This window comes from Oenanthe melanoleuca, chromosome 1A (genome assembly GCF_029582105.1).
Source record: "Oenanthe melanoleuca isolate GR-GAL-2019-014 chromosome 1A, OMel1.0, whole genome shotgun sequence".
Lineage (NCBI taxonomy): Eukaryota > Metazoa > Chordata > Aves > Passeriformes > Muscicapidae > Oenanthe > Oenanthe melanoleuca.
The window spans coordinates 36,971,817-36,995,152 of record NC_079334.1 but is presented as its reverse complement, the minus strand read 5'-3'; the positions used below and the strand labels follow the sequence as shown (position 1 = coordinate 36,995,152).

General features: G+C 37.8%; 1 protein-coding gene across 4 annotated transcripts in view; it reads left to right on the top strand.

Moving 5' to 3' along the window:
• Nucleotides 1-23,336, top strand: part of MYRFL (myelin regulatory factor like) — a 38,940-nt gene that overhangs the window by 862 nt on the left and 14,742 nt on the right. For 3 of the 4 annotated variants that reach the window (XM_056482096.1, XM_056482094.1, XM_056482095.1), the window contains exons 2-13: nt 5,985-6,075; nt 8,947-9,014; nt 9,109-9,361; nt 10,078-10,169; nt 11,991-12,138; nt 15,160-15,355; nt 15,792-15,868; nt 17,121-17,231; nt 17,784-17,874; nt 20,627-20,827; nt 21,191-21,299; nt 21,776-21,885. In XM_056482096.1, the coding sequence (XP_056338071.1) occupies nt 5,985-6,075; nt 8,947-9,014; nt 9,109-9,361; nt 10,078-10,169; nt 11,991-12,138; nt 15,160-15,355; nt 15,792-15,868; nt 17,121-17,231; nt 17,784-17,874; nt 20,627-20,827; nt 21,191-21,299; nt 21,776-21,885 (1,547 nt within the window). Of the gene's footprint in view, nt 1-5,872; nt 6,076-8,946; nt 9,015-9,108; nt 9,362-10,077; nt 10,170-11,990; nt 12,139-15,159; nt 15,356-15,791; nt 15,869-17,120; nt 17,232-17,783; nt 17,875-20,626; nt 20,828-21,190; nt 21,300-21,775; nt 21,886-23,336 lie in introns of those variants that run through there. The other variant, XM_056482093.1, reaches the window with a different exon arrangement.

Genomic DNA, 23,336 nt, shown 5'->3' with positions numbered 1-23,336 from the left:
GACGTTTTCTATTCAAGCTGGTCCAGTTAGTTTCATCACTTTCTCTTACTACAGAATTCACTTCGTAATAGATTTCATAATAGAACTGCATTTTTAAGGCTCTGATAATGTGTTCAAAGGCTTCTTACTTTTATATTTATTTACTAAGTATTTTCCTTCATGTTTGCACTTTGATTTTTGTTTTGTTGTTAATACATTACCTCTTCTAAGCTGCTTTTTTTGTATTTGTTTTCCATCTATTACCTATGCAGGTATTCACTGATCTCAAAGTGACTTGGGAAACTACCTTTTCTGTTGTGATTTTCTATTTGTGTTTTTTTTCCCTGCCCCTCTGTTGGCCTGGGTGAGAGGTGGCAGCTGTAACTTTTCAGTTTTAATTTCAAACTAGGACATTAAAAAATTGATCAAGGAAATACATTTAAGCCAAGCAATTTCAATTGGTGAGCTACAATCTGGGGCTGCTAGCCAGCAAATCTGTTGTTTATAGATTGTAGGAAATTCATACCATATTCCTTCAGTTTGTCATAGAGTTGAAAGCCTAACAAACTTGCTTGGCTTTGCTTTCAGCAGCATAATACTTGTTGTTATCAGGCTTGCCTTCTTTTTTTTTTTTTTTTTTTTTTTTAATTGCTGTACTGCATAGTTGTTAACTATCAAAGTAGTGTTGAATATGAATTATATTAAAAACCCTCACCATCCTCTTGGAAAACAACTTTCCAGGGAGTATAGGTTAACTTCTGTTGACTTTTGTGGCAATGGTACTTTGATGGATGATACTTTGATGGTAGAAGGTGTGGCAGGAAATTTAGCTGTATGAGCTCTTTAATGAGAATTGCTATTATATAATTATTACTTCAACTCTTTTTAAAAGATCTTTTGATAGTCTGTGCCAGTGTGAGGGGGAGAAGCCCTGTTGATTCCTTTGAATTACAGGAAAAACAAAACCCTTTGGGATGTCATGTCCCTTCCATAATGCGTGGTTCTGCTGTGTTCCATTGGAATGTGACAAAGGTCTGCTAAGGCCATACAGCATGCAGTGATGCTGTTAGATGGCTGAATTTTGTTATCTGGACACACATATGTGTCAAGGCTGCAAGAGCTAATCACTCATTCAGCGTGGAGTAGGCTCTGTTAGTGTTATAAACCACAGGTAAGTCTGAAGAGAGCAAGCTGAGGTTACGTTTACTGAGCGCAAAGCCAGTTCTAAGCAGGGGCATCTCTGCAGCTTAGCACTACAGCTTGTGGGCTGGCTTTGTAATACCTCAATGAGGCAAAACCTCATGAAGCAAGAGTCATGAATTGCTAGAGTTGATTTGTTGGTCCCTGTGATTAGTCATAGCAGTGTCAGAACCTTGTTTTTCAAGGCTATGAAAAAACTGGAGCTTGCAATATCAGGTGGAAAATGGTGCTATTGAGTGGTTCCTCAGTGGTTCAGTTTTGGCTTGCAAATGCATCAGCTGGCAGTTAATGAATCTATAGATTCTATTTGAAATTCATGAACAAAAAGAGTCCCCTCTACCCTGTGCTGTAGTTCTTTACAGTGGATGCTTGTTTTGATGCTCACTCATAAGACGAAGTTGCATCTGCAGTATTGAGAGGGGAAAGTCTGAAACAGGATTTTCTTTTCAAGGAAAGTGAGATAATATTTATTTTCCTGTCAATCACTTCTTTGAGTAGTTGATAGACGTTTTGGATTAGATATGACTCTGTGATTTGACCTTGGCTTTTTCTCATTCAAGTAAATGGCTTTTGTCTTGTGTAGCTGCGTTCTTGTTTTTTTCTGTTTCATTTCACTTGCACATTAGAGATTTCATTTTTGATGCAGTTTTTTGTTTCCTGTTATTCCTGTTGAAATGACTGATTATCATTAAAACATTTTAATTTTAGAGTCAATAAGTTCCTATTTGTCAAGGGAAGGTCAGAGCTCCTGATTAGCTCTTCCGCCTGTGTGTGGCAGAACAATCTGTTCTTGCTGATTTTATCAGTGGGTTGAGAGCTGGTCAGCCTAGTTGCACTGTTGAACTCAGTCTTTTCTGTTGTAAGGTACTTTGAGATGTCTGAAATTCATGTGTTTTGTCTGTGCTGTCTGTCATCTAAAGAAATCTCTTCCTTAGTGGAATCGTCACCTCTCGGTATGGTCATGCTTCTGCATGGGTAACATGGAATTTAGATTAGAGTTTGTGCTAAATAATGAAACCATTGAAGAAACGTGCCCTTAAAATACAAAACACTTAAATTGGAGAGGTACCACATGCCATTTTAAGGATGAGAGTTTGAAACAGGAATAAATGATGAAATTAAAAATATAAAGTATTGATGGTAAGATTTGTTTCTATAAAAATGTAACTCTGGGGAAAAAAAGTCTATCTTAACTCATTCCTTACAATTTGGACTAACAGGTCTAGGCTGTGATAGCTCCTGGCTGGCTACAGCTGATTTATACTTAAAACCCTGTAGCTCTGCAGCTTGTGTCAATGACAGCAGGTCCGTTCCAGTAAAATGAACTGGGCTTCTGTGCACAATTTAAATAAACCCTTTAAATAAATAAACCTTTAAATAAAGTCCTTTGGCCTAAAAGAAGGGCCTGTAAGCCCCATAAGTAATACTTTCCTTAGTGTAAGTCAATGAGGTTCAGCTCCATTGACTGGAACCTGTATAGTGGAGCTCATAAAGTCTCAAAACCTCTTATTGTAAAAAAAAGACTTTTATGGTAAAGTGTCTTTAGATGGAAATCAGTTATTAATTCTCAAGAAGAAACATATCTCTGAGGCTGCAAGGCTTTGTAGCAAACATGAATTTGTTCAGCAAATATTACCACTGACCATGTTTTCAGTGCCGTTTTTATACCTTGAGCTGTATATAAGGATTGTTTCCTGTGTAAAGCAGCTGATATTTTAACACTGATCTTATTACAGATATGTTGACTTGTCTGGGAGCTTCCTGACATCCTCTTCTAATGTCAGGAGATTATTAGTTTAGTATTGATTTTCAGTCAGTGCTATTTCTCTGTCCCCCATCCTTCACTTTCCATTTAGATACCACTGAAAAGGAGGCAGCTGATTTAAATGCAGATATACATAAAGCTACCTGAAAGTGTTGGGAGAATTGGTCAAGGTAGGTTTTTCAGGAATTGAGACTTGGTCCCAGGACCATAGGGTCAAGCTGAGGAGCCATGTTATGAGACCCTCATGTCTGGAGGAAAGAAGGGGATGTCTGCCAAAGAATAACAGCCAAATTAAGAGGCTGGAGTTCATACTTCTCCCTGGGGGGCCTGTGGCCAGGTATTAGGGACAGGCTAGGTGAGAATGGACAGAGAAACAGAAGAGAGTGCTAGTACTGACAGGTTTTAGACTTGGTGACCGAACAACAAAAGTATCAAGCTTATGAAGAAATGAGGAAAATATACAGTCATATGCAGCCTGTGACTGCAGTGTAAGTTCTGCAAACATCTGTCTGTGAACCCTCTGCCATGGCACTGCCTTGTCCTTTCACCTTCAACTGTTAGTTGGGTAGTCGTCTGCACAGTGACACCAAGGTTGAATGGGTCACTTGGTGCAGACTCTCCCAGAGATGTCTGGGCACATTGCAGTGTGAACTGTGAACTGCAAGCAGAGCACAAGCTGATGATTGAGGCTGCTGACTCCACATATCCTGCAGCAGCTCTTAGCCAGGCACATGGTTCTGTGCAGGAAGCTGTGTTCACAGACGCCTCACCGCAGGGCTTGTCCTGCCACACACACAGAATTCTCTGCTCTTACAAGCATGTAACATCCAGGTGAGTTACTGTCTTGCATAATGCCCATATCTGTTAATCACTTACTGTGACTAAATGCCTGTGAGCTGGATGCCACCATTTAAAATAAATTTGCATATGATCCAACAAGTCCTCCTCTGCTGAAGCAGTTGCCAGTGCAAGCACGTGATGTCACTGACCTGGAAAGTACATTAACAAAGTTAAGTTCTACAGGGCAGCAAAATGTGCCCACTGTTCCATGCACCTGCATCACAAGCGTTCATTAGTGGTAGCCTGTCTTCCTGGTGTGTTTCCTTCCTCTCCCAGCACTGCTTATTCTTCCATTCTCCTCCTCCCCATTTAGCTGTTCATGCAAAGTGGAGAGATTAAGATGTGATAGATATTTCTGTTACTATCACTTAGCAACAGAGCTGATCTCTGAACTGCGGGATGTCCATTTGAAAGGCCTTGTCCATGTTTGATTTAGAGCTGTATTCTTTGATTCAAAGGAGCCTGTCCCTGATCTTAGTCAAAATAAAGGATTCTTTGTTGTGTGGTACAGGAAAAACATTTTATATTTGATTTCTGGCCTCAAGTTAGTAATGAAATTCTATCATCCTACATGAGGGTTTGGTGGTTTGAACAGGAAGAACAGGTGGGGTAAAAGAAGGAGAAGGTGATTGGATAGTTTTTCTGTGGACTTTATTATTAAAAGGAGAAGGATTTATAATTCAAGGTAGGAGGACCCTAAATTCAGACATGAAGAATGAAAAGATGAGAATCAAACAGGCTTGAAGAAGGCTGCTAAGGAAAACCAGGCTCTTTTGCACTCTCCAGCTGGTTTTGCAAGTGATCTGCTGCTACTTCCAGAATTTGTGCATTCCAGTTTTGGAACAGAGATAAGCTAGTGGGCTGTTGAACTGTTCCCTTGTGTGTGTGGGACTGGTTTGTATACAACATCAGTACATTGAGGATCTATCAGTAGCACATCTCCAAGTTGCTATTCCCCAGTGAAAGGCAGTCAAAATTAAGCCTGCAGCACCAACATAGATTAATAGATTAATCTATGATCACAAAGCAATTTGGGAAATGCTTATTAGCAATGTGGATTTTTTTGTTAAGACAGACACATGAGGGAATCCTGTGCAAGGTGGTGGATTTTTAGATTCTGTTTGCATGAATGTTCTTTCTAAACAGTAGATTAAGAAGGAACAGACAAAGGCATCAAAAAAGGAACTGAAGATATATTAGGTAGGTGTCCTATGCAGATTAGTACAGTGAGAAGACAGCAAATGCTCCGAAGGCAGCGACTGCTCCTGGATTTAGAGGCAGCGTTTAGCGTTTTGTGTTTTCACCTGCTGAGCCTCACAGCTCTGGATGTCTGGGCTGGTCCATTTTATCATGTGTGGAGTGGGACAGGCACTTGCAACTCAAGCAGGAATATCAAGGTTCTTATCTTGTTTGCATTCTGACTGGCCACACCTGTATTTATGGAAGGCTTGCTGCAGAGGTGGGGAGCCTGCAGAGTAGGGCTGCACGGCTGGGTTTTTTAATGAGTGCCTGTTGACTTTCTATGAAAGTTGTCATGAATTCCGGAAACTTTATAATCATAAAATCTGTTTATAGCCTTCAGTTACTAAGCAACAAAGGACAAAGTACTGCACCTTTCTATTTGCTAATACATTTAAACTGTTAGTGGGCTGGGTTTTTTTAGGCAGAATAAAAGGAAGCCTCCAATCAAACATTTTTAAAGCTTTACTTGGGTTTATTTGAACTCAGATAGTGGAGTTTTAAATGGAGTTTTAAGGCAGAAATTCACTTGCAGTACTTGTGAGTACTAATGTACCAAGTGGATCTGTGTAAGACAACCTTGTCTGAGCTTCAACCCAACAACTGTTTAGACCTCAATGTAAAAGAGCTGGAAATTATCTTCAAAACCCTTTTTCTCAGTTGCAGACTGAGGTCTTTCATCCTGCTGCTGTAGTAATTCCCTGAAACGTTAGTGCCATGCATTCAGTGGTGTTTGCCCTGTGCTGCACTGTCATCAACAGTACTTCTGCATGTTGTTAATTGCTCTGCATTTCTCATCATCCTTTTTCCTAGTATGACTAAACCAGAAGCATGAGCCATTTGTTACACATGAGACAGGACAGATTTGGTTTTCCTTTGTATAGGACCATTGGCAGCATCACTTGTTCTGAAACACTGACAATTCCCTCTGAATTTTTGTCTTTTTTACTTTTAACCTTAGGGCAAGATGTCCATGGAGCCTTGGAAAATCCCATGGTGGATACAAGCCTGTTGGAAGAATTCATTAGTAGTGACATAGAGTTTGGAACTTTGTAAGTATTATAGCAACATGTACTTCATCTCCCTAGCCACAGCTCCTGAATGATTTTAATTAGTGCTATGATAACTTCTGAGTTTCAAAAGGATTGTGGCTCTCTTGGCATTGTTTCTTGAAGCTGCACAGGAAGACTCAGAAAAAATGAACTACAGGCAGTAATGGAAATATGGTTGTCTTCTTGTTCAACAGAACAAATGATAATGAAGTCTGAGTTGATTCACAACTGTTGAGCTAGTTGTGACATTAAATGCAGAGCTGTTACTTTAACATTCCTGTAAGTGCTAATTTACTGTTTATGTACAGAATAAATGATAGAAATGAGACTACTGTATTATTAATTGAAGGAATAATGGAAGTCTCCCAGTTTGAAGGAAGCAAAGCTGCTGTTTTCACCCTAGTACTTAGTTCAGAACAGAAACTGTTCATCAGTCTCTTTTGAGCCTAATACTATCAAAGGATACATAGTGCAAAGGCTTATGGTCAAGGGTGGAAAATTATGTGGTATAGATCTGTCAAAGACCTTAACCCTAAATCTTTCATCTGCTATATGACTGTCAGGTGGATGTTGTTCAAGGCAAAATACTATGAAATAGACTGACACTCACACTTGCCAAGAAGCAGAGCAAGAAGAGATGTTTTAAAAATAATTAAACATGGAATTTTTCTTTCTAGACAGACTCAGCTGCACATGTTTACTTAAAGTGGCCAAATAGGCTCCTACCTGCTCTAAATAATGAATAATGAATTGATTCTCCTTGCCCACACTATAAAAGTAAAAAAGAATGAAGAGAAGGCTTTATTTAAATACCCATAACCTTTATTTTTAGAGTGACTAAATGTGTTTTAGGTTAACAAGATTATTGAATTCCTGTATAACAACTTTAAAATATTATTTTGCTTTTATACAAAAAAATAGCAGAAATGTAATGTGTGTATATATATGCTATTATATCTTAAGTAAGTTAAATATTATAGTTACAGTGCTACAAAGTACTTACATGCAAGAAAAACATCTCTAAACATCTCTAAAACTATTATGGGTTTGGAGACTGAACAGGATTTTACACTAACACTACAGTTCTATTTCATTATTTACAGCATTAAGAGCTTTTAGTGAATCATTAGGTCTGTACAGGTCTGTATCTGTCTGTAGTGCAGAAAATTTGTGCATAAACAGAATAGAATCTCATAAAAGAACATGTCAAAATATGTCAAAGGAGAAAAATATTAAAAGCCTCTATATAAATATATAAAATGCAGAATTCCATAATGTCATGTTACCACCAAGGTCTTGGGAGTACCCTGAAATTTCCATTAAAGATCATCTTGCATCAGAAAGGTCATCAGCATTACATTTATTCTTCTCTTACACCACATGTGAAGCACCATGTGATTTCCTCATCTTTTCCCACAGTAATACCTTCCACATTATCAGTGAAAGGAGAAAAAGGGTTGCCAGGTCCTTTGCTATGTAGGGATTTCATTGATATACTACGTAATTGATATTTCATTGTTATGCTATGTTTGTAATGTAGAATCATTTAAACTACAGATTATTTTCTTTTCCTTCAAAAAGCACAGTATTAGTTTCAGTATAGTTCTGACTTGGAGATATATCCCTACTACCTCTGTACTTCATACATGCTTTCTCCTAGAAAGTGTCTGTCTCTCTATTTTACTGAAATGATCTACATTAAAGCAGAAATAGAGTACCCAAGGCAACATTTGAAACCAGAATATGAACTGAATTGTGCAGAAGGGAAGTTTTAGACTTTTATATATGTATCTTTTAAATTTTTACGAAGCCCAATTGGAATTCAGTATATATGGATCAAGTACCACAGAAAAAAAGAAAAAAAAAAAAGAAGAAATATTTACTAACTATTCAAAGTTGAAACAAGGTTTAGAGTGCAGTCATGGTATTTAAAAGCATCAGATAATCTATTTTGAAGGTAATTAAAGAATATTGTAATGTGGAATTTTTAAAATTTATTTTTAAAGAGTGTGATTGAAGCTAGCCCAAAATGCAGGTTGTGGATGAAAATGAAACTGCTCTCCTTAATGTTATCCAACCTCAGAAATGCAAAACCTGAAGTGGAAACCATGTAGTGAAAATTTTCCACTGATGCTTGGAAATATTTGCTCTGTGTGTGTGAACATGTCTTTTATGCATCTGCGGGTGTCTCTTTAAGGAATTTACTTTTATTCCGCTTCTGTGAGAGCACTCAGCTTTGGTAAAAGAGATGTGTCTCATTAGACTTCTGTCATCCTTCCTCTTCTGCAGCATTTTTAGCATAAGACTTGTGTTTCCGATTGAGCTTCAGAGCGGTGTTTGAGCTGACAAATCACAGGAATATCTGAAAGGATTGAGAATCCATTTCTTGAACCTCCATCTATTCCAAGTGTAACAGAGGAACCCTCTCTAGCTCCTTTAGATGGCAGCAAGATGGCATTGGGTTTTCTCTTCCTTAAGAGAGATGAAGATGCCACAGATCTCTAAACGTTAATCTAGAGAGAATGGTGCTTAAATCCCTTGTGCACTCTATGTTGAGAGTCACTGGTGTGACTGGAGGTAATTGAAGAAGCACTCGTGGGAAGGAGGATTGAAGTCAGCAGATTGTGAAGAGGGGATTTGGGTGAGAAGGGATGGGGTTCAAACCTTCCTGCAGGACAGAGGTGCAGAGGGCCACAGGAGATTAAGCGTAGGTGACATTGCTCCTGTGAGAAGGGGCAGCAAACATGGTGAGCCATGCTTCCTGAAGACCCTTGTCAGCAGTCTGGTGGTCCCCCTGCACTTTCAGCATTGGTGGTTGCTGTCCTCCATGTGTTGTTCCAGTAGAAATTAAAATACCTTTTTCATCCCTAGGCAAAGCCAGTTGCCAGACTCCCCACCAGACTCTGGATCAGAACCATGTTCCCCACCACAGCTACAAAGTAGGTGCCATGAATTTGGCCTCTCCCAAGTTTGTAGGAGGATCTCCAGCTCCTCTTCCTTGTTCTTATTTTCTTATCTGTTTATTTCCCTCAGCCCCATGGTGTGATGCTCTGTGCCCCAGTGGGCTGCAGCCTCCTCTCCCATGCCCGTCAGTCATGGCACCCAGCAAGATTCCCTGTGGGTTCATGGAGACTGACCCCAGTGCCACAGGGTATCCCTGCACCATCTCCCAAGGCTGCTGCCTGAAGACACAAAATGCTGTGACTCCATGGAATCATTCTGCATCCTCCAGCACTTTGGGTTTTAATTATCCATACTTCCAGCCTAATGCACCTCAGATTTCTGGGTAAATAATATAGCTTTTATGCAAAGAGTGAGGCATGCAAAAACCAGTAGAACTGGTTTAAGACTCATTGTAAATCCCTGTGGGTGTAGGATTTTCCACAGGATGGCAGTGTTTAGACATTTTTGAGACACTTTAAAACATCTTGATTGATGTTTAGATTGGAAGTAGGAATGCACTTAAATTTTTAAAACAATAGAAGGCTAATGAGAAATCAACAGGTTTTCCATAACTGTGTTGTAAAAATATTGAGGTGTTTTGCAATACCTGTTGTAGAGATTTGTGCATGAAGATCTTGGAAGTGTTCTAGGAAATGACATAACAGAAAAGGAGTTACATATCTATGTAAGCAAGTGAAGCAGTAATCATATACTGTCTGCCATATTAACCCACCAATGTGTTCTGGATGCTCAATTATTTAAATTGTTCTGGTATTCTAACATTAACTAGCAAACCCCTGTCACTTATACACTGTGTAAATTTTTAAATGGGATTAACTTATTTATTCATGTGACATTAAAAAAAGAAGTTTTGGAAGGGAAAAATTGGATAATTCAGTTTTTAAAACCAACCAACAATCTCTTCCCTTAGCAAATCAGAATATGATGACAGTGCAGTTAAAATGAGTTAAGAGTTATCTGGGTGTTCTTTTGTTATGATTCTGTAATATCTTTGTTTAAACTTATAAATGAGTAATGCAACATGTGTTTTTACAAAAGTATTTCTGCAGCACCAAGCAAAAAAAGGAAGCTCTCCCAGTTACTAGGAGATGGGATTGATTCTCTGGTGCAGTCTCAAGATTCCAGACAAGGTGAGCAATTGTGTGAAGAGGAAATTTAATGTTTTATGCCACAATGAATACTTGGGGAGCACAGCTCCTGCTGGCTCAGAAGAGGTAAAGGTGTTAATGGTCTGTGCTCCACTACCCAGTCTGGAGGAATTTACCTATTTGGAAAACCAGGATTTATTTATATTTGGCAAAGAGAGAAGAGCATCAGAGATTCATGTTTCCTGAGGCTTTTCTGGATAGAATACTCGGCCTTTTTCCATATGTGAACCTCCACTACAGAGGTGGTAATATATTTTGCTTGCTTTGCTTGGCACCAACTTGACTGGGCAAAGAAACCATTTTGGGTCAGCTGAACAGGGAAGGGCAAAGAGATTGCCATTTCCCATTATCTGCTCCATTCTGTATTTTTTTTCCTACAAAGTGTCTCCATAAGAAAGCTTGGTGAAAGCTTTATGTTCTTTCCTGCTCCTTCCCCATATTGGTTTGGTTCATTGTTTTATCAAGATAAAAAGAATAAACTTATACCAATTGATACAAATAACCTTATCAGGCTTGCACAGAGATGAACCAGCTTCTGTGAAGTGTGAGGCTCTCTCTGAATGAATAGCTTGTAATGGCCCATGTCTGTTAATGAAAAATCTGAGTTGTTTGTTATTTCTTCAGAGTAAATTATTTGCTGGCATTAAATCAATCTTTTAGAATGCTTTTAATGAGTATCAACTGGATTTAGTAAGTTCCTTTTCCTTTGATATCTTTTGTTTAATCAGTGTTTCTTGATTGGGACTAGTTCTCCAAGTCAACAACTGCTGAAAAGAGAAGACACTTCTGAAGAAGCATTCACTTCTGTATCTGAAATTGCTATTGCTGTTCTTAATACTGAAATATATAGCTTTGAAATAAGCTTTCTTTGGGTGTCATTCTTAATAGAATCTTGCTGACATGTGCGTTGGAGAAAGAACAGAGACATGGGTGAAAATGGCATGGGGATAATTTAGAAGTGAGGTGTGAATTTCTTTACTGTGATGATTTTCCATCCATCCATCCATCCATCCATCCATCCATCCATCCATCCATCCATCCATCCATCCATCCATCCATCCATCTGTCCGTCCTATGCCAGAAGTGGGGACTTGCAGTTGGAGCTTGGGCCTGAAGTGATTCTGAAGGCTCTGTCTTACTGTGCTGCCACTGGCTGTGGATGGATCTTAGTTGAATGCTCAATGACACATTTTCTCCTATTCTTGCTGCACTCTGTTTATCTGTCTCTCTTACCACATTCTCCTCTGTCTTCATAAAATGTATAATATCTCAGAGAATTGGGGTTGACCCTGTCTGTCAAAGAATTCTCTAATGTATATGGAGAAAGCAGTAAGGAGATTGACCAGATATAGTGGTGAATGTGCTTGAAATTGAAAAGCTGTGCTTCCTGTAGTATATTCTTCAATTGAAACCTTTAGTAGAGGGAGTGGGAAACAAATGTAATTATTTTGCTTAATTGCTTCTTGCAGTGTTGCAGATTTACAGTAGAATTCTTAGCTTTCCTTCTTCCCTCCCTCCCCCAAATGAAACTATTCATCCTTTTGGAGAGAATAAAAAATAGGAAGTGCTACTTGTGTACTATTTTGCAAATCAGGAAAGCTGAAAAATTTGTTTTCTAGAGCAAGAGAATATAACACAATTCTTGTGGAATAACTGCAAAGGATAATCACATTTAAATATATATGCAATGCATTTGTGATTTGTATGTGTCTGCATTTATGTAAATATATTTATAAAAATGTCTCTGCAGGATTTTTGGCTAGTCCCAAAAGAAATAACTGAATTATTATTATCTCTCTATAGCAATTGTAAAGGATTGTGCTGCTGAAATGCAAGAATATGACAGTGATGGACAGAATGCAGCTTTGGAAAAATGCTGTCAAGCTCTTACATGGCAACCATACCAAACTTCTCAGTGGAGCAGCTTATTTAACTCTAATTACGAAGAACTGTAAGCACTGATGTTTGCGCTTGAAAAAAATTGGTTTCTTTTTTTTTTTTTCCATTTTTTATCTGTTGTTATAGTTTTGTAGGAATAAATTATACACTTGGCATCCCTTTTCTTATTGGAAATAAGATCAGAGAAGGAAGTATAACAGGTTTGATGAAATATGAACTTGCAATTGTATCAGATAAGCTGAACTTGAAACCCTGGTTGAAATTAATGCCAGATTTTTTAATTTCCCTTCGGGGATTTAGGGGCAAAAGAAAAGTGAGTTAACATAGCTGGTAACTTCTGTTTATTTTGTCAAATGCATTGGGGCAAGTGATTACTAAGTGTATGGCAACTTTCCGTCTAGTAGTCTAAAACATTGAAGGACAACATTAGAAATTACCAGTATTACTTCTCAGCTCATACAACTTAAGTCTTAAGACATTACAGACAACATGTGTGTGTGACATGCAACTGGTTATTCAAAGATTTAGAGTTTTCCTGTGTTAATCAAACTGTAATTTATTTTATTTTTTTTTGCCACATGATCTGGAAAAAAATCATTCCAAGTTCACTTCACATCCCTGATTTTCTATTATTTAGCATATGAACTCTTTTAACAAATTAACAGTTTTCTACAGAATGTGGTTAATTTGTCACTGTCTACATGGGACTTATATAGCACAGTAAATTTTAATTCTCCTCTCACCCAACCTGCCAAAAATCTCATGGGAGCACACAGGGGACAGGGGCATTACACATCTTACTGTGTCCCACACAGCCCTTCTCCTCAGGTGGTGATTGACATGACAGGAGAGCAGACCTTTGCACTCCTTGGGAGCTGGATGGACCCAAAACCCTCCAGCTGAATTTGTGACATGAGTATTCACTCTAAATGGAAGTGGCTTCCAACTCCTTTTGCACTTTCAATCAATGACTACATGAGGTCTGTGTGCCAATGGTGGGACATTGCTCTCCCACCACTACTCAGTTACTTGTTGTTTCCCATACACCTAAAATTAAGGTTCCAGACACATTATTTGTGAACAAAGCCTATGTGATGCTTAGCAATATACTGTGGGAGGGGATTGAGGTGTTATTTGCAGAGGAAGTCAGTATAACTTTTAAGTGAGGTCAGTGGCAGTGCTGTTGTTCCAAGGTGCACTGTAATTACAGCCCAGTGCACAGATTTTCTGAATAGTGATCTTCTGTTCTGTTGGTCACAAAACACCCACATACTTCTCATTACTTAGTGTAGAGGGATTGATCCCATGCCTTCAAATTGCTGCACCCATTTGAGGGTTATTTCTCAGATTAATTATTCTTTTCTGTTTTATTCATACAGTACTTGAACCTCTTAGTTATTTCATTTTCACAACAAAAGTGCTGTTAGCATGTTGTAGAATAACTAGAAAACTTTACTCTGCCATTAATTCTGCCCTTCATTGTGTCTGCTTGGCACATTCTTGGCCCTTGTCTGATATTGGTGGTGCTCTGTCCCAAAGATGTCTGAAGACTTAAGTTCTGAATAGGAAGAGGAATTTGGAGCATATTTTTAGTAGGGATGTGACAGAGATATCTGTTTTTACCTAAAAGTTATTCCAAATTTTGCTGTACTGCTTGGTAAGACTTATTATTTGTGCACTAGGAACAGAATATATGTTTGCTCTTATTTACTGTAAATTCTGTACTCAGAAAATTGTAATATGAAAGTATACTTTGGGAGCCATTGTTCTAAACACTGCAACTTGAAGACATTTGTAATTTTGGTTCTCAAGCTGCTTGCTTGTGTGCAGCCAAATAGTCTGAAATTGCATTAAGAATATCAGTTAATGAAGTTCCTGACACCTAAATATGAAAAACTACTCCTTTCCCTACTATGAAATACTAATTTCTTATATAAATTAAAAAAAACGAAACCCATTGTAGGAAAAAACTGAGTAAATTTTACTTTTTTAATAATGATGATTTGAGAAGATGAAGGAACCTTCATTATAATTTTAAATATGAAGTAACACATGACTTAGTAGTTTTGAAGTAGTTACAAAGCAGTTTTCTCTTTATTCCCTGTCCCCAGGTAATCAATAGTTGTTTGAAAGAGGACTTCTGTTCATGATTTATAAAACAATAATAAAGTCTGTATATTTCCTATGAAGTCTGTACATTTTGTTTTTTCCAACTAATAATGGAAGAGTAATGAAAATCCATCTCCAATAATTGTGTTAATGAGAGGTTCTCAGTAGCATCATACAAGATTATCATTATCAAACTTTCATTATTAACAAGAAAAGCCAATGTCTATAGAAGAGGACCTTGCCATATAGTTCTGTTGCTTTAGAATTATCCATCACTTAAATCAGAAGGACTGGAAACATTGTTGGGATGGTGAGTTCACTGTCTCTGATAGAAAGATCTTTTGAAACATTTCCTTGTTTACTGTGAATCATAAAGACAGAATACTCTTGCTCTTTGGGTGACAAATTGCTCTTCCAAGAGATAAAATAGAGTTGCTTTAGCCAGAGTAGGCAGGACAGCTTATAGTCAGGCTGGAGGGTTGGTACCCATAGCTTTTCTTTAAGCTTAAGTAAAGCCTTACTGGAATCCCAGTGGCTCCTGTAGAAGCACTTGCTGTGGGAATTTGTGAACAAAGTGGGGAGTCTTGCTGGCTCATTAGCTCATTGTCTGCAGCACTAGCTGCAGACTGCTGTTTGTAGCAGTATTATAATGAATGGTTGAATTCACTGAAAGGTTGGTTTGTGTTCTTAGGTGCACAGATTATGTAAGCTTCTCAACCTCTGGTTTCCAAACATTTCAGACTAGAATTGGAGGACATTTTATATGCATTTTCATTTTCACACCTTTGACAGTCTAAGAATAAAATACTCGTAGAACTGGTGATTGTAATGATGTATTTTTAGTCCAGTTTTGTCACTAAAAAGTCAGATGGATTTTTGGACCACATTAAAAACATAGGAGCTCAAGATGTCATTTAAGTATGTCAGCACTTAAAGTTGCTATTCCTTCTCCTTGTTTTTGTAGACCTGCTGTAGGATATCACATTGTCACAGATAAAGGATTTAATTTTTCAACAGCAGATGATGCCTTTGTGTGCCAAAAGAAGAATCATTTCCAAATCACAGTTCATATTAGAATCACTGGACATCCAAAATATGTCAAAACTCAGCAGGGGAGGAAACCAATAGAAAAGTTTTACTTGAAAGCTTATGGAATTAAGGCAAGTGTGTCTCCTCTTTGAGATTATTACTTTTAATTATCCATGTAATGAGGTAAATAATTGAAGTGAACTTTTTTTTCCCCCAAGAATATGTAACTATTTTGTGTAGGTATTGAATATCTGCATTTATGCTTGGGCATGGAATGAGCCAATAACAGTCTGGATTCATAAAGCATTTTTTCTTTTTTAATTAATGCACTTACTTTCCTTTTTTTTTTCTTTTTGAAATTACATCTGCCAAAAGACTTGGGTCTTCAGATTAGATTATCAATTATCACTTGATCAGGAGTCAGCTTCTCTATTAATTTCTATGTCATCCCATTAGAAATTAGTGCATTTTCACTCTTTTAGGCACAATTTGCCTATAAATTTCAATTTTTTTGTGTTTGAAAATTTAATATTCTTTTCATTTTTGAAAATTATTTTTGTTTTATAGGTGGAAACTCCAAATCAAACAGTTGCTATTGAACAGTCTCAATCAGATCGAAGCAAAAAAACTTTTCATCCTGTTAAGTAAGATTTTTGAGAAAATTATTCAGTTTTATTTCATTATGTATGATTGGTTTGAAATATGAAGTAGTTGTTTCTTGAAATCTTACAGTAGCTCTAAGCCAGTTTTCGGATTTTTTATCCAGATTTCATTGTGGTTGTACACATAAAAACACAGTAATATATATCTGGTTGCACTTCATTAAGGAAAACTATCAATAGCTTTACAGATGTGTTAAGTATGTCTATCCAAATTTATATATCCTATTTATATTCAGCTAGAAACACTCTGTTATGCAGCTTAGAGCTGTGTGGCAGATGCATTTCCAATCTTAAAAAATGTCAGAATGTTCCTGTTCTATATGGACATGAGATACATTTACAGTGCTTTTTAAGGGGAAGTGCCTCTGCTAGAAACACACATGCAGCATCTTTCTGGACCTCTGCCATTCTTGAGCATTTAACTCACTGACAGAATCAATGTTTACTCTTCTGGCATGAGTTTCCTACACTGGAGCTAGTCTGTTCTCTATAAATAATTAAATAAGATTTATAGTATGAAGAGAGAAGACAGTGTCAAGTTGGACAGGACAGTGCTGGGATAAAGGCTTCACTATATTATCACCTAAATTGAACTTTGAGCTTGGAAGAAGAGCTTGATTCTCACTAAATTGCCTCTCATGACATTTTTCTCCCTTTTGTGTACTGACAAACAAATTCTGCATGTATGTAAATTATTTTATGTGTGACTGTTTGGTGAACTTTAATTTTATCTATACAGACTCTATTTATATTATTTACCACTTACTGGAGGACTACCACTATGTACTTGAGACATAGGTGTCTGCTCTGTACTTCCAGACATGTGAATTAGGTGGAGATGAAGGGAAGGACATGCAGTAAGATCTATTAATTTTGCTGTGGAGATTCAGGCCCAATAATAAGCAAGCAGTTATTAATCCTGTGAAGCAGCCATTGTATGGAATACATAGTTTTATTATATTCAAGACATGTACAAACAGACCAAGAAACACAAGACTCTTATTACTAAGAACAGTTTCCTACTGCTGGTGCTTTATCCTGTTTATCTCCTTGATGTAGTCACTGTTTTTAATACATTTTTAGAAATCAGGGTTACTGCACTTTTCCCTGAGGTTCCTCTGTTTTGTTGATCTGTTAGTTTTTCTCAGGACTGTTTCAATGAGTTTGGGGAAACCTGATTGGAGCAGCTGGATCTCTAAATACTTCCCTGATCTTGTTTCCTTTTCCATTTTAGGGTTGATCTGCCAGGGGACCAGGTAACTAAAGTGACACTGGGACGGCTGCATTTCAGTGAAACAACAGCAAATAATATGAGAAAAAAAGGAAAACCTAATCCTGATCAGAGGTATTGCTATAGCTAGTTGGCCTGTGTGTTAGAAACAGAAAAGAGGAGGTATATTTAAAATGGAGCCAATGTTTGTGAAAAATCTCTGCTATCAAATCTGTGGGTTTTTTTTCAAATTCTTAGTATGTGCTTAAAAGCCTCTTTCTCTACAGTCACAGAATGATATGAGAATTAAACAACCCAAACTTCATCCTCATGGTTAGAGATAGTTTCAGGAAATCATAGCCAGAATAATGGCTGACAAAATCAGGAAGCAAAAAACCCAAATCATGATCATTTTCTTCTGAAACAGGAAAGATTTTAATCTTTGAGGCTTCATTACTTAAATTTGTGAAAATTATTGTATTCTTTGTTAATTTGCAGTGATTGTGGGGTTTGTAAGAGCATATTTCTTAAGAGTGAAGGAAATACCTTTTATATTGTAAGAAATACATTTAAAAACATTGTCTGTCTTTTTAAGTTTCAATAATAACATCTGTATTTAAAACTTTTTTTTTTTTTTCTGTGAGAATTACTTCAATTATTGTCTTGATTAAATCAATTTCAAATTAGATACTTCATGCTGGTAGTTGGACTGTATGCTGTCTCTCAGGACCAGTTCTACTTACTATCTGCAAATGTCTCTGAAAAGATCATTGTAAGGGTAGGTATAAATTTGTATTACTTTCATGTAAAAGTATTTACTGGGTTGATATTCACAGGAGATTGAGGGGTCATGATTCTTGGGGGTAAAAATTACCACTGAGTCAAAAAGATTGAGGAAAAAAATTTACAGTTCCATGTTGTATGAGTATGTTATATTCTAATTATCAGAAATTAAGAGTGTTATAAGTAGAGCTATAGATGGCTTTTAACAGAAAGCTTGTTATGGGTTCCAATACAAAATATATTGATTTTTCCTTTTTTTTTTTTTTTTTTATTTGCAGTGAAACTATTTACTGCACTTGCCAGGAATTTTGTAAAAGCTTTCATTAGCTAGTTTTCATTTTCCAAGGAGGATGAGAAGGAAAAAAACAGTAGGGAAAGAATGTCAAGCAGCTCTAGGAAGCTTAAGACCCAAAGTTTCACTTTTCCAGTGTGTTTCCAGAGTGTCCCACCTCTCAATTTGATGGTAGTAATATAGGTTTCAAATTAACAAAAGGAAGAATAATCTCTTTTCCTCTTAACTGTTACTTTTCAGTTGCCTGGTTCACAGAGAGTTTTTCTTTTAGTATTCAGCTTTAGCTTACAGTTAGACTCAAAGGAGAAAAAGCCCAGATCTGCAGTGTAACAAGAGCTATGGAGAATGAATTAGGATTAGGAGAGAGAGAAGACACAGAGCCCCAGAACAAGTGGGATTGAAAGGGGACTGGCAAGGGAAGGTGGGGGCTGCTGGAAGCTTTCAGTCCTGGCCCTTTCTTCTTGTGATCAGTAGGTGGTGGCTGATTTTTGAACTGGGCATAGTCTGGAGTTATAGTTATTTCTAAGGTGAATATTATGTTTGGGGCATAGAAAGATGGGAAATATGTAAGATGCCATGTGGTGAGGCTGCAAAAGATGGAGAGGGCCTCTGGAAGAAACTTTTTCATGTAGGTCAGTTGAAGAGCTGCTCCTTGTTTGCATGGTCTGTTTCTAGCCCTTGGCTTATGGAGAGGAAAAGACTTTGGATTTTGGCTTGGAGTAAAGCAAGACCAAAAGCTCTGGTGCATTAAGTGGAGCTGGGAAGAGGCTTCTAAAGAAAGTCAAGGGCTCTCAAAAGCTTTTAGCCCTGGCATTGTTTTTTGCAGGCCATTGCCTGCATAATTTTTGGCAGCCCATTGTCTCTCTAGGCTTACAGCTATGGTCTGGTTTAGCATTTGGGTTCAGAGAGAGCAAAAGGGCAAATCTCCAGTACATGCTCAGGGGTTTCCAAAGGAAGATGGGAGATTTCAGATGGTTTCAGTCCTGGCTCCTTTTCATCTGAGTATACTCTTGTGCCATAAACTTTCCTTCTGTAGTTAGAGTTAGGTTTCTGGGGGGAGTTATGGCCCAGAGCTCATTTCTGGGTGGAGCTGTGAAAAGGCTTTGAAAGCAATGTGTGGAGTTCAGCAGTTTTCTGCCCTGCTGAGAAGTTTTATCATCCTGGCTGCTGCTGTAGTTTTATTTTTTTTTGCTTCAGGATGCTGAAGCAGTGTTTGCGTCATTCCTGCATACATTATATAGTTATTTTCTTTTTTTTTGTCCATTAATTTTCACAATCTTGTTTTCATCTGAATTTCTCTTTCTGGATCTGACAGTGTTACAGATATCACATCATGAATAATTTGGGGAAGCTGTTGAATTTTCACATTTGTCTCATACTTCTTATTTTATGAGAGATATATTTTTATGTAAGATTTAGAAATTCCCATTTCCCCACTATTTTTAATATTAGATTCTTTTGAAATTTCATGAAGAGGGCTCCTTTAATGTATGTGAGACAGTTTTTGAGCAGGAATTAATAGAATGAGATTTTTCAAACCTGGCCACTATTTCAGACAAAGAAAAAAAAGGCAATAAGGCAGGAAGATCAAGAGGCTCTGGTCTGAAGTGGTGAAAATATCAACAGGAAAGATAGAAGGAAAAAAAAGTAATTTTCTAGCTATCTAACAGGGCAGGCTAAAGCGAGTCAGCCACTGGCTACCTTTAAGTGGCAAAGCCATGCACGCAAGTGCACTGTGAGAAAAAGCAGCTCATCTTCTGTCCCTTTATACACCCCAACACAAGAAAGCTACCAGCTGAGTGGTACTTGTCAGGCATATCAGATCATGCTCTAATTTTGACAAACAGTGGTGAGTACACAGTGCCAGGCCTTGTAGCTGGCAAAGCCTTGTGAAAGCCTGGCTTCTTTTTGTCATGATTGTGCTTTGGCCTGAATTCAGTGTTCAAAAAAAAAACCAAAACAACAAACAATCCAAAATTAACTATTGAAATCAAACGCCTTTTCTTGTTATACATGTTCTATTGTTTTATTGGTGTTCTTTAAAAGATCCTGTTTCCTTGACGTGAAATTTTCAATATGAGTTAATTTGTGACATTACAGAGGATTTTATGAATCGCATGTGTTTAATCTCTGCCTTGCTTTCTCTTTTCTGATCTCTCAGCTAAAATTTAGATAAAGAATGGTTATGTGGCATGTCAAAGTTAAAATTTGGAAAGCTTTGGACATTGTCAATTTAGCTTAAGGTTCTAATACAGTAGAATTCAAGGGAAAAAAGCACGAGGCTGGTGCTGTGTGAGCAACACTTAGAAGTAACTCCACTCTGTTTTTTAGTGTGTTAAAAAGCTCTTGAATACAATTTCAGGATTTGGCTTTTCATTTTCCCCGAATTTCTAACAGAATAAACAATAGTGCATCTATGCTATCCTGTATCATTAAGCAAAAGATTTTCTGGCAGGCATCTAACCCCGGGCAGTTTGAGAACGACAGCGAGGCGCTGTGGCAGCGAGGGCTCGCTCCAGAGACGATTGCCTATCACGGCCGGGTGGGAATTAACACGGACGCGCCCGACGAAGCGCTGGTTGTCTGCGGGAACGCCACGGTCATGGGCAGAGTCATGCACCCGTCTGACAGCCGAGCCAAGCAGAATATCCGCGAGGTGAGGGCTGTGCTGCCCTGGGGACCTGGTGTTTGCAGCACCCACTGTGGGTCATCGCTCTGACACGTGGAGCAGCTCCCGTGCCCTGGCTGTGCTGAAATGCTGCCTGAAAGGAGCCAGGTTGTGCTCTGTGGAACCGTCACCTGCACGCTTTGGAGAAGGCTCTCTGTAGAGGCTGGGAGCTGTCAAACAGAAGGGCAGCTGGCAAAGCAAACACAAACAGCACTCTGGTGGTGGGGAATGGGAAAACTGTATTTTTCAATGTGGTGATGTGACCTGTGTCAGTCTAGTTGTACTCTCAGTGGTGCCCTAGATGCCGTGCTTAGTGTTTCAGCATGTAAATCTTGGTATTTTTCCAACTAGGTCGATACAAATGAGCAGCTGAGAAGAATAACACAAATGAGGCTGGTGGAATATGACTACAAGCCTGAATTCGCATCTGTTATGGGAATAAAAGATACCCATGAAACAGGTATAAAGTCAGCTCTGCTCACATTTTTCATTAATATCTATTGATATTTATTGTGCCATAGTGCCTTTTAATATCCTGCTATTTCATCCTCATTTCTTAGGTTACTGCAATTGTACACTTTGCTGTGTATCTCTTGTGGTATAAAAATGCCAAAATTAGGTATTGCTTGTAATTTTACAACTTCTGTTTCAATTTTTAAAGATGGGAAGTTTAGTTTCCAGTAGTTTAATTAGAGTGAGTTATGTGCTTACAAACAATTCTGTCCTTTTTGCAGAGAAATCAGAATTCTAAATGTTTCTGGGTTTTCGTGCCTTTTTTTTTTTTTTTTTTTTTTGTGAAACAAAACCCCTGAAATCCCGGATTTTCCTACCACAGAGAAATTCTAGATAATTTTTTGCTGTGCCTGTTGTTTTTAGAATGGTCAGCAGGTATGCCAGTGTGTTTCCTGACATTAGTTTTTGTTACCTCCTGAACAGGAATAATAGCCCAGGAAGTGAAGAGGCTTTTACCTGAAGCTGTTAGAGAAGTTGGAGATGTTGCTTGTAATGATGGAGAAAAAATAGAAAACTTCCTCATGGTTGACAAGGTATGGTCCTGAGGGAAGAAAGTAGGGATGTGTATTTGGACTGTTCTTTCATGTGAGGAGCTATGGACACACGCTGTGCCCCATAAAAAGCTGTAACCCCCCCCACATGTGTTACAGAAACAGCATTCAGTGAATTATCAAGAAAAACTGAACTACTAGCTGTTAGTAAAGGGCTGAATCTTTTAATGACAAGAAGTATCTACCTTAAAAACTGATTACAGTACTATGTAAACATAAGAAAAAGCCCTAACTTTTCTGAATAAAAGTGGAGAGTGATTTCATAGCATTTATTCAACAAGTGGTACTCCAAAATATTCTTTTGTGCTTAAGTGTTTCAGTTAATTAAGTGTTCCACAAGTGAATTAAGCAATGATGGCGCTCAATTTGTTAAATAAAACTTCCTTACTCTAATCCTGTTATAACCTCTACATACCAAATCCAAATGCTAGGGTTGTTGTTGTTGTTGTTTTTTTGGCAATCTGAAATGCTTTTTATAGGTTCAAAATAATATGCTATGAAATGTCACACAAAATAGTTACCATGCTCATAGGTTGGAAACACTGCTGAGGTATTGTCCTGTGCTCTCTTTTCCTCCTTTTCCTGTAGAAATATGACTGCAAGGGACTGTCAGTCACAGAGTTCAGTCACACAAGGCTGCAGACATCACTTGTCTCAAAGCAGCCTCTCTGCTGAGTGCTGGTTCACTGCATGCCAAAGACCTCTTCCCAGCTTTTTCCCACTTGCAGATGATAATGAGAAGAGGGAGGTCTTAGAGAAAAGGGACCTTATCTTGTCTGGATGATATCATGAACACAATCCTGTATTCATTGTCATAATGCATTCTTTCATTATTCTAGAGAAAACACAAGTTTACATCACCAAACTTAGAGAAAATATCTACAAAAATATTATAATTCACTTATCATTTTTTGATAGGCTATAACTAATTTAAATTCATAGGTTAAATCTTCTATGTTGTATTATACAAAATATAATAGAATACTATATAAAAGAAGTATGAATTAGACATCTTGAATAAAGCTGTGGAAAAAGCACTTCTGGAGATACTGTTGAAAAGTAGATTTTCAGAAAATTTGGTCTATTTGGTCAGGGTTCCAGCCTGATTTCTGGATGCTAGCAGAAGAGCAGTGTTGGTAGGTGAATCCAGGTTAGTTTTGCCCTTTAGGCCTTCCTATTATATTGTATGGCAGCTGTAGCATTGCTTGCATTTTTGAATGCCTCCAAAATTTCTTTGGAATAGTCAGGTTTTTCATCTGACAGAAGTTTATGTTGGAGAATTAAGCTTTTGATTAATCTCTCTTCCTTGCTCAAATATCACACAAAATACTATCTCTAACAGTACCTCACAGCATTGCTGTTTGGACCCATCACATTCTCTTTCTCTGTACCTTGGGTCACTGGAGAGTGCTTGCCAGGATGTCTTCCAGGGA